This window comes from Rhamphochromis longiceps, linkage group LG19 (assembly GCF_057381845.1).
Source record: "Rhamphochromis longiceps isolate RC_006_pf linkage group LG19, R_longiceps_female_GT1.1, whole genome shotgun sequence".
Classification (NCBI taxonomy): domain Eukaryota; kingdom Metazoa; phylum Chordata; class Actinopteri; order Cichliformes; family Cichlidae; genus Rhamphochromis; species Rhamphochromis longiceps.
The window spans coordinates 24,606,079-24,617,250 of NC_140575.1; the positions used below are offsets into that span (position 1 = coordinate 24,606,079).

At 39.0% G+C, this 11,172-nt stretch overlaps 2 protein-coding genes across 2 annotated transcripts; both read right to left on the bottom strand.

Moving 5' to 3' along the window:
• Nucleotides 1-574: 574 nt before the first annotated feature.
• LOC146646828 (obg-like ATPase 1) lies at nt 575-5,837 on the bottom strand. The gene is made up of 11 exons (XM_085391357.1): nt 5,706-5,837; nt 5,308-5,405; nt 5,078-5,221; nt 4,877-5,004; nt 3,873-4,048; nt 3,689-3,769; nt 3,498-3,595; nt 3,248-3,388; nt 2,553-2,649; nt 1,791-1,913; nt 575-1,632 (listed from the first exon to the last, which is right to left on the bottom strand). Exons 2-11 carry the CDS (start codon nt 5,403-5,405, stop codon nt 1,531-1,533), a joined length of 1,188 nt encoding a protein of 395 aa, XP_085247483.1. The 5' UTR covers nt 5,706-5,837; the 3' UTR covers nt 575-1,530.
• A 1,203-nt stretch (nt 5,838-7,040) lies between these two features.
• Nucleotides 7,041-10,717, bottom strand: LOC146646829 (transformer-2 protein homolog alpha-like). The gene is made up of 8 exons (XM_085391359.1): nt 10,534-10,717; nt 9,145-9,290; nt 8,893-9,052; nt 8,489-8,677; nt 8,052-8,167; nt 7,808-7,972; nt 7,612-7,676; nt 7,041-7,519 (listed from the first exon to the last, which is right to left on the bottom strand). The coding sequence occupies exons 1-8, from the start codon at nt 10,564-10,566 to the stop codon at nt 7,509-7,511; spliced, it is 885 nt and encodes a 294-aa protein (XP_085247485.1). The 5' UTR covers nt 10,567-10,717; the 3' UTR covers nt 7,041-7,508.
• Nucleotides 10,718-11,172: the final 455 nt, after the last annotated feature.

Sequence of the window (11,172 nt, forward strand, 5' to 3'; positions counted from 1 at the left end):
CTTATGGAGCGATGAATTCGTATTTGACATTTTTGGTAATATGTTTTTGTTTTTCAATATGTACAAAGGTAAGGAGAGAGGTACAGCAGTGTCTACAGCCATGTGTAAAACAGATGGAGTCACAGTTTGGATCTCCGTTTCAGCCAATGGTGTTGGAGATCTTGTGAAAATTGCTGGAATTATAAATGCAGAAAATCCCAGGAAGATTTTGATCATCCATGCAATACCAACTAAAAAGTGCCTGAAGTGCCTTCATTTTTTTAGCATGAGAATAATCCCAAACACACTGCCAATGTAGTAAAAGCAAATCTGGATAGAAAAACACAGTGGAACACCAACAGTCATCGATCGACCTCCTCAAGGCCTGGACCTGATTTTGATCTGAAATGGACCCAAACATCCAAAGAGCTTTTTTTCCTTATATATACTGCACTGCCACAAACAACTGTACATGTTTCACAAATAATTTCAATAGATGCTGCAACTTTTTCCTATCAAAATATAAAGAGATGAGAGTAGCTTGGGACGACGATCTGTTTTGCCTGGAATGAAAGAAAATAAACATACAAAACCGTAACAGGTTTATCTCCTTTTATTGACACATGCATATTGATGAGGGTGATACTTATTGTACACTGGTTTCCATAGGTCAGAAAGATTTCTATTTTAGTCCACGGTGTGGCAGTATGTTTATGAAAATGAGCATAGTTTGTGGGCAGTGAGAGAGGTGAAACATGATGCAATTTAAAGCTGTACAGTCCAAATGATCCACAATGGTGCATTCTCTCGTTATGCGGGGCGGACTCCTTTACGTCAGGAGTGTAAATCAATAAAAGCAGCTTTCTCTTCAGGAATCTGATGAGGCACTGCCACCGAGGTCTCCGTTCCTCTTTCTAAAATAATATCCCTCATGTTATCAGCACAATACAGTTCAGCCCCACCCTCAATGAAACACCGACCGATGGCTTTCGTTCTCCCAAGAAGAAATGATGATTGATTTTTGGACACAATATATTTTAGCACCTTTTAAATTTAATAGAACTGTGCTGCTCTTTTTAAATTTTAAGGGATGACATCTAAAACTAATTCACCTGCAGCACGTTGTTGCTTTATGCAATTATGAGTATTTTTATGATAGAACAGCCATGCCTGCCCTTACTAATGCACCAAACAACAGGCTCATTAGAATGTGAAAGCTTACAGATTAATCAGCTGTAGCCATGACTGCAATTCATGAAGAGAGAAAAGATGAGCTGCTCGGAGCAATAAAACACTTAAGTCTTAAAAAAAATCCAAAACAGAAACCTGTCTCAAAAGAAGTCTGAGCTTTTCTTTAAATTAAATTATCAAAAAACAGTCTTTTATGTGTTAAAAACACATGAACAACTAAAGCATTGTTACCAAAAACTGATTCGAACAGCTGAAGCCATCAGAATCAAAAAAGAAGTATGAAAACCAGCAGACAGTGTGCTCTGTGGGACTAAACTGTATTCTGAGTTTTGATTCCCCCAACCCAGTGACTCTGTGGTCTTATTTCTTTTTGGGTGCATTGGGTGTGTTGAATTTGAAAAAGATAATGTCCCCGTCCTCCACAATGTAGTTCCTGCCCTGTTGCCTGTACTTCCCAGCAGCCTGAGAGAGAAAGAAACAAGGGAAAAAAATTAGAGTTGATATATTCCAGAATAATAACAGTTATTGATGGAAATTCAGCACATGCAGCAACTCAGGAATAATTGGGCTGGGGAAAAACAAACAAACAAAAACACCCAAAACAAAACAAAAGCTCACACCTTGGCTGCAGTTTCACTGCCCTCTTCTTTGAAGTCTGTGAACTTCATCACCTCGGCCATGATGAAGCCTTTCTCAAAGTCAGTATGGATCTTTCCAGCAGCCTGAGGAGCTTTTGTACCTTTCTGTGGGACCAAAGCACAACAGGACATGTTATAAATAAAATATGTATTTATTAAATGCATCACATTTAAGAAATTCTGCAAAAGTAACAATCTGCGCTCCTGATATCATCACAAAATGATGACAACTGTCAAAAATTTACTTCAGGGCTCTGTTTTGAACAAAGAAACAATAAAATTTCTATCAGTATTCAATTATAGAACTGTTGAAGACACCAAATGGCAAAAGCCAAAGTAATATAATATCACATATATTTAAAAATCTATGTCAGATGTTTCCATCACTCAGTTTTACAAGTCAGATCTTCACTGACTACTTAAATATAATAACGGAAAACAAAAGTGAAGCTGGTTCTCAGAAAAAAAAATAACAAAAATGACGCAAAATGTTGGAATTTTAATACAAGCCAACATTCTAATCACAAATTAGGAAAAATAAATAAATAAAAAAACATTGGAAAATTAAGCTTTCCAAAATATTCTTTGAATAAATTATTTTTTTATTTTTTAAACTCAGTGAAGATCTCTGAAATTCAAAACTATCAGAGTGGTTTATCTTCAATCACAAGAGTTAATTATGTATTTTTAAAAAGGTTACACACACACACACACACACACACACACACACGTCAAAACACTCACCCTGATGGTCCACGCTCGCACCTCATCTGGTCCTGCTGTGAAGAAGTATTCCAGCTGCAGCGCTGCATAGCCGGTCTTTATTATTTTGGTCAAAACACTAGAAACACACAAACAAAACAAAACAAAAAATGGTTTGCAAATTCAATTTTTGCACAGGGTACGGACGTTTCAAAGCACATTAGTAAATAAGGACCAGTGCAAACTTTAATTAATTACTCAGTACTCAGTATTAAGTTGCCTGCAGCCATTTAATATCATTACAGCAGAAAGGTGCAACTAACAAAGAGTGATTAAAGGGTTAGTGAGCCATGAACTTAAAATCAAAGTTTTTAGTGTTGTTCAGTTTAAAGTCACCTCAAAGTGCCATGTCTTCCCCAATTATTCCTCTGATTGCAATACAGAGTTTGCCTAAATAAAACTGTTTTATGCATGCAACGTGTTGAGCCGTTCCTTACTACTACCCATGAATAAACCCTGCTGTGAAAGTTACAGCAGCACAAATTGTGCATTGCATTCTCACTGACATGTGCATGTATTCAGGGAGCAATGCATTTAAAGGCATCTACACATTTCTTCTGCCCTGCTGGAATTGCACCTACAATACCAGAGACTGCTTGCTTCACAGTACACCCATAAAGAAAGTACCCTTCAAGTTTAGCATGATATTAACAACTTAAAGACTAATGACCAAATACCTCTGTGTCTTCTGTTCCTCGCAGTATTTATTCCTCTCCTCCTCCTCCATGTCCTGCAATTTAAACTCCAAAGCTCCACTTAAAGGAATGACCATAGCGCCAGGATCATGAGCATCTACCCACTCCTTGATTTTTGCCAACCTGATGAACAACAGGCCGCAGGATGAGTCATTTCAAATGGCAAAGAAATGAGAGGACGGTAAGATTAATATATGCGACATGTAGACACGCAGGGTGAAAGCAAACATACCACTTGTTCTTTTTCCTGATGTAATCTTTCTCTGAAAGATTAACCAGGTAGATCATGGGCTTGGAAGTCAGAAACAGGTACTTGTTCAGAACTTCAATCTGTGAAGAGTTAGAGATGAAGTTCTTTATGAAAAAGCCATTTCAAATAGGGTCTCAGGGAGAAAAACTGTTTACACTGGAACACATCAGTACCTCTTTGTCATTCCAGTCATGGTAAAATCTGATGTGCTTCTTCTCTTCTACCACCCAGTTTTTTATTTTCAGCATGATATCCTGAAGCAAAAAGAAGCATGTGAAGCAGCATATACAGACCGATTTAATTCAGAATCAACAAAAGACAAAAAGTAAATGCTTCTACAAAAAAACCTTTACTTACATATTCAGGTTTTAGTTTTTTGTCACTTCCTCTGACAGCAGTCTTCTCCAGTTTGTCGATAATTGGACCGATCATTTCTTCGTCTTTTAGCCGCAACTCCTCGTGGATTATCTCGATGTCCCTCACCGGGTCAACGTTGCCCTCCACGTGGATGATATCCTCATCATCAAACGCACCTTAACACAAACAAGCGTCAGCAGACTGTCGGTGCAACGACATAGCTTGAAGAAAAAAAAATGCAAATACTTTCACTGGAGAAGTACAGCAACAGCAAGACTTAATAGATTGTTAATCAATTTAAAACATATTTTAAATTTTCAATTCTGCTAATTTATTTCTAAGCAAACTGATGTCCCCTTTCACTTTTTTGAAAAGTGAAACTAACAAATAAGTCAAGAGCCAATTATTTTGCCTTTTTATTTCATTTGCCTTCATTATTTATTGACTAATTGGTGAGAGGGAAACAAACAAAATTAATTGTTCTTTAGTCTCTCAAGATCTGCCTAACATTACCTTCGAATGACCACAAATTTCATTATACCAATTTATGAAACAGAATCATTGAGATATGGACACAAATGCAAAATCAGACAATGCTGGATAACACCTCTGGTCTTGGATATTAAAAAACAAAAAAACAAACAAACAAATGCAAACTGCTCAGATTTAATACACAGATTTCACTTCTAATATATAATATAACCCTGATAAAGATTCCTTCTTCTTTTTTTAATTTTAACTTAAATGTTCCCATCATAACCATTCATCCATCTTTATTCTCAACTGCTTATCCAGTTAAGGGTTCAGAATCAGAACACACCTTTAAACTGTAGATGGAAACAGTTTGGAACTAGGCTTCAATTCCCAGTCCTAGTCAAAGCCAAAAGTACACTGAGAAAAGTTCTTAAGATGGACCTATTACCCCATAAGACCTTTATTTCCAGCATGCCCTGACACCTGTGCTCTCTCTCAGCTGTTACTACACCGCAGCAACTGTAACTCACGAGTCATATGGAAGATCCCATCACAAGCACTGATGTTAGAGAGGAAGGCATTTCCGAGTCCCTGTCCAGAATGAGCTCCCTTCACCAGACCAGCAATGTCCACAACATTCAGGAAAGCGGGAACCTTACTGAAGTGACAAGGAAGATCATCAGATGATGCAGATGTCCTTACATCTTCTAACCAGCTGTTGCAATACACACCTGGCAGGTTTGTGGTACTGGCAGAGGAAATCAAATCGCTCATCAGGAACGGGTACCCTGCTCTCATTTGGGTCAATTGTGCAGAAGGGGAAGTTTTCCGCAGCAGCTTGGCTTTTAGTCAGCACATTGAAAAATGTGGATTTCCTGCAACAGCATTAAGAGAGAATGGTGACGCCTAACACTTTTTCCCACTCATTCAGCTAGGAAAAAATGCTATAAAATTTACATACCCAACATTAGGTAATCCCACTATTCCTATTTTTAGGGATGTTCCAAATCGTCCAATCAATGGAGGTTGCTTCGGAGCTTCTGTCTTCTTTGGAGGCATCTACGAGATTTAAAACAAGATGGTCAGATTAAGACACTCGTGTTGGGATACTAAAAAAAAAGCAGAGTTTTTTTTAACCAACTCCTCGGCTCTGCTGCATGTCAGCTGGCTCCACTAAAAACGTGTAGGGTCATATGCTCATTCAAACACAGCATGCTAACGCCAGCTAGTAGCTAACTGGAACCACTCCTAGCTAGCAGATGGGAAAATTTAAACCAGAATACATAGTCCTGTTTGTACCGTCCGAACTTTACAAAGACACCAACATTTATTTGGCTAAGAAAACGTCTCTTTTGCTACCTTAAAACCTGCAGGCTACGTGCTGTCCACTCCTGATGCGTGTTCACACCGGCCGCTCTACTGGAAAGACAAGCTGGGGAGCAAAGCGGAAGTGTTTTGACGTAAGGGCTCTCTGATTGGTCGGGCGAAGAGCTGGAAATGCCACGACATAACTCAACTTGGACATATATTTTTTATTTTGCCCCAAATTATTTAATTTAAATGCACTTTTCTGCCTTTCTTTTGTTATACGATACGTGAGTCGTCTCGTGAGTATTTAAAATTACTCCGCGGTCTGTTTCACCGTGACGTGTGCGTAATGCGTTCAAGAACACGAAGTCAGTATGGCCAGAACCCATAAGAAAAGACTTTACTTCTGAACTAGCTTCGATAGAACTGGATATCTGAGGTAATTTCTTATTAAAATACGCTGGACAACAACAGAAAGGGGTCTACTTTTTCAAAATACAATGTCCTCAAATTAAGTGAATATAGGGAGCAGGTAGAAGAGAAGCCTGGAGAGGTTGAAGTATGCACTGGAGAGAAGAGGAATGAAAGACAGCAGAAGCAAGAAATGCTGGAGAGATGTCTCTCAGATATCCTAAGAATGCTTTGGTGTCCCAGTGGCTGGACAGAGAGAGGTCTGAGCTTCTCTGCTTAGCCTGTTCCCCACATGGATCAACTATCCATAGCAACAGAAAGTGCACAAGAAGTGAAGAAGAGGGCAGGCAAGGTGGAGGGAAGATGAGCGACAGGGGTGTTTTGTGACAAAAGGACAGCAGAAAGATTTTCATGGACAAGATTATGAGTACATTAGATGAGTAGATCAGGTTGAGTGGATTGTAGAGGAATATAATGGACAAAGGACATGGAGCTGACAGGCAGGAGGAAAACAAAACCACCACAGCGAAGATTCACAAATGTTGTGGAGGATTTACAGTGTTGCTGTAACAAAGATTCTAGAATAGGATGAGATTGAGGCTGATGATCCACTGTGCTGACCCCTAAAGGGAGCAGCAGTGCTTATGACTGCGTGTAGCTGTTGCTGTAATTTATTAAAATAAAACCCAAACGTTTGTTTTTATATTGTTTGTAGTAAGCAAGCAATACTTTTCTTACTGGTGGAAGACATTAGTTTAATCAAATAATGTTCAATAATTAATGCTTTAACCAGTAACTCTGACAATTTTGATAATAACACAATTTAGGTGTGAAAAAAATGGAAGCACATCTTAAATACAAAGAGCACAGCATGGTCAAAGTATTTTTTTTTAATTTCTTATATACAAACAAAAGTGGACGTTCGATCAAGCAAAAACAAACTGAAAAAGAAACATGGCATTTAAAACTTAATGAGGGGCAAACTAGGCTCACGACAGTTTAACAAATCACCTACCAACAAAGAGCAAAATGAGAAAGTGTAAAACTGGCACAGAAAAATTCAGCTATGATACATAAAAACAAAACAAAAACTACTGAGAACATCCTAGCCTTTTTACAACCACTGACTGTGCTTTCAATTCATTTGATCACACTGAGTCTTCAAAAACAAAACAAAACAAAAAAAATTTTTTTTTTCCATTTTTCAGAAAAAAATAAACAAACCAAAAACTGATTCTTCGCACAGACTTGGTGCAGCATGATTCCCTGATGACTTTTTTGTGCTCAGGGAGAAATTTAGGGGGTTCTTTTGGATCAATTTTGTTAAACTTTTGATACACAAACAGATGCAGAGTTTTTAAACCACATACATAATATCGTCAGATTTAAAACAAAACACTGTCATCCAAACAGTAACACTTCTGTCGCCTCTTCTCTTGTTGCTCAGTAGTGACCTGTTTAAAAATACATAAAGTTTAGAGATTGAGTCAAATTGAAGGTTTTCTAAATAAACTAGTCTAATGGCAGAAACATGGTTTAAACATACGTGGTGAGTAGGATCGTGATCGAGAGCGATATCCTCTACTATAGTAAGGAGATGGAGATCTGCGCCTGTAGGATGAGGGGAGGAAAAAAAATTTAGTTACAGTTACTGACTAATTTGAGTCTTTATCAATCATGCATCATTATCAAATCTTCGTGATCAACACTGGGATACAAACGGTGCTGGAAAAAGCACCAACCTGTATGAACGGTACTCGCGGTCATCGTAACGATCGTAGTCACGATCGTAGCCTCTATCATAGCCTCTGTCGTAGCCCCTGTCGTAGTCCCTTGAGACACGACGTGATGAGCCGCCGCCGCCGCCGCCACCGCCGCCGCCTCCTCCACCACCACCACCACCACCACTTAAAACAAATGATAGTGTGTCAATTTTGCTCAAGTAACCATATAACATCTCAAGCTCCCCAGTGGACAAGCACTCACTATGTGGGGCGTCCCATGTAGATTCCTGGAGTGGGAGTATGGGCTCGTTTGGTAATAGAGAAATCCACTCGGATCCTGCGTCCATCCAGCTCCATTCCATTAGCTCGCTCCTTGGCCTAAAATAAACACACACGCACAGTCAGAAGCAGACTAACTGAAATTGTTTGCATTGCAAATTGTTTCACTCTTCTGTAGACACTAAACAGCAGACTGGACGGACAAGACGAGCTGCATAATTAAACAAGTTTCACTTTCACATTTGTCTTTTATGCTATTTTACTTACTATTGTTCACCTTGTACAAAACCATGGATGTGCTCTTTGAAGTTTAGTTTGAACTAAAATAGCTTTTTAACAGCAAAGAGGTTAACTATATTAGGACAAATAAGCCAACTATTTTAAGTTTTTAAATACATATCCCTATGTTATTCTACTGACCTCCTTGGAGTCCTCGCAGTTCTCAAAGTAGACAAAGGCAAAGCCTCTGGATCGACGTGACTGCTGGTCATACACAATGTTGACGTCTGCCAACGGGCCATACTTAGAGAAGACCTCCCTTAGGTCCCTCTCAGTGGTATAGAGGCTCAAACCAAACACACCCAGACAGTTGTTGGGGTCTGGGTTGGCCTGTGAGCAGAAACGTTGATGTGTGGGGACAAAAAAAAATAATTTAAGATGAGAAATTCATGATTGTGACATGTCAACATATCTCACAATGTCACACAAACACACACACCTTAAACTATACATCACACAGTCAACATTAAACTGTTTAATCTAAAAATTGATGACTCGCGTCTCCATAAACACCTTGAGTACAAGTTAACAAAGTAGCACCATACCCTGTTGCCAATGTGTCGGCGTCGATTCGACATGGGGGAGCGGCTGTGGCTCCTGCGCCGGCGGTACTCAGAGCTACGAGATCGGCTCCTGGAGCGGCGCCGGCGGGAACGAGAGCGGGAACGGGAGTGGTGTCTGCGTGAACTTCGATGGGATCGAGACCTGCAGACAAAAAAAAAATAAATCACAGGTGAGGAAACCAAAATCTCACACGATTATCTTGTTATGTACCTTAAATCAGAAACCTGACTTACCTGGATTTAGATCTTGACCGAGATCTAGATCGGGACTGAGATTTGGATCTGGAATGATGGGAACCACCTCTGGAGCGCGCTGGTGAGCGGCTAGTGGATTTAGGTGAGCCTCCAGGGGATGCGCTCCGCGAGCCGGCCCGAGAGTCCTGAACAAACCAGACTGCAGATGTCAGAAACACTCTAAAGCCAAATGTACCAAAACAACAACACTACAGGGCCTGGAGGTGACACCGCTCACCACCTTCAATGCCCTTTTCAGAAGAAGTTAACCACATTTTCGCATTTAACAGGTTTGAGACTAAATATTGAGGAATTAGGTGAAATACTAAAGATATTTCAAGCAGATATTAAGAAATGTAGCTTAAATATTGACTGCACAAAAAGTTAATTAAAAATAAAGAATGGAGGAATTGACCAGTGATGTGGCTGATACAGAGAGGGAAAATCATGCATGCTATAGAGAAAAATAATAGGATGAAATAGAGTAATAACATAGCAGGCTGTTAGGAAATTACTCATACCCTGGAAAACTTCTCATCTTAACTTCATAACTTCTTTAACTTCATTACTTCATAACAACCCTTCATTTCTTCTTTCTTCCGTTTGAATATATGACTTCTTTTTTTCCTCCTCTTCCCCCTTTTACCATCTGCCATTACAACACTAGACGCGGGGACAGCTCTTGATCGCTTCTTTTTTCAGCATCTCTCCCATACATTAGCATGCATCAACACCATCAGCTTCAAACAACAATAACTTCACATCTGAAACGTCTTCCGCCTTTTTCTTTCTTCCAACCTCAACCTTAACAAAGAACAAACAAGGGTGATAAGGCATGTTGGTGTCTGTTAAAACCAGAAATTTAAAAAAATGAAAAGAAAAGGGAAAAAAACATCAAGAAAAACTAGGAAACATTATTATTAGGAATGAAAAGGTGCACTTTTTACGTTTAACTGGCCTTCATTGGGACTAAACTACAACTTACTCACAAACAGCTGAACGTTGAGGTAGCTAACTATTAACTGTACACATATGTTTGCTGCTGGCTAGTTATATTTTCAATAAGCAACGTTAGATAACAAGTAAATGAGAAAGTGAAAGCACCCGCGGCCAGGTGGCGGCCTCCTCTACCGACCGCTGCGCTTAGCAGGCCGCACGCTTTAGCTTAGCAAGCAAGCGCTAGCCCTCTTATTTTCACATAAACGCCCCAATAAACTTTAAGAATCTAAGTCTATAATTCACACAACGTGCTTAATATCCTTGTATAAACTCGACTTTTACTAATTTCGAGGCCTGTTTAAAAAGAAAATATAGCCGTTAAACAGATCTGCAAATGTAGCTAACAGCTTATTTCGTCCTAACGCTGATTGTCATGAATCGTGAACTCACCTGCTCCCTGAACTCTTTCTCGTTGTCGCTCATTATAAAATAACACGTTTAGCAAATGCGTTAAAAGATATTTAACGCTAAAATTGCTCTGAAGACTAATCTTACTGCTGCCTCTACCGAAAACGCGTACTGCTTTGACCTGAACAGAAACGGTCTGCGCCTAAGGAGGACGCTTTCCTCTTCCGGTTTGAGTTTCAAGTTAAAAGCGCCTAAGTCAAATATGCATAAATAAAGTTTAAAGAAATCATGTATATTTTGAGCGTATTCTTATAATTTTGATTAGATCCCTTAATCAATGGAATGTAGAACTGTATTTGAAAAAACAACTTCTTACAAAAGGGGGCAATAAAATCTAGCTAAATCTAAAAGAGCTAGCAAAATCTAATCGAAAAGAGGTTCCGATATAACGGAGTGACTATATTATATCCAATATATTTATTATGTGTCGGAGTAGATTTTCTATTTAAATTTGACTTGTTGACTTGTGTTTCTAAATTACCCTTTAAACTTTCCAGGTTTAATCCGATGATAAGCACAGTTTCAGTCCTCAGTTATCCTGTTTGTACTAACAGATGTATAAAATCCCTTTATTATTGCAACTTGGTGGAGAGAGGTATTTGGATTCAAAGGGGAATTTTC

Bases quoted from the DNA above. Each gene is read 5' to 3' on its own strand.
- LOC146646828 (XM_085391357.1), bottom strand. From the start codon at position 5,405: ATGCCTCCAAAGAAGACAGAAGCTCCGAAGCAACCTCCATTGATTGGA. The intron at 3,770-3,872 runs GTAAGTAAAGGT...TTTTTGCTTCAG, and splicing joins AAAAACTAAAACCTGAATAT to GATATCATGCTGAAAATAAA. The intron at 3,389-3,497 runs GTATGTTTGCTT...GTTGTTCATCAG, and splicing joins ATCAGGAAAAAGAACAAGTG to GTTGGCAAAAATCAAGGAGT.
- LOC146646829 (XM_085391359.1), bottom strand. From the start codon at position 10,566: ATGAGCGACAACGAGAAAGAGTTCAGGGAGCAG. The intron at 9,053-9,144 runs GTAAGTCAGGTT...TTTTGTCTGCAG, and splicing joins CGGTCAAGATCTAAATCCAG to GTCTCGATCCCATCGAAGTT. The intron at 7,973-8,051 runs GTGAGTGCTTGT...ATTTGTTTTAAG, and splicing joins TACATGGGACGCCCCACATA to TGGTGGTGGTGGTGGTGGTG.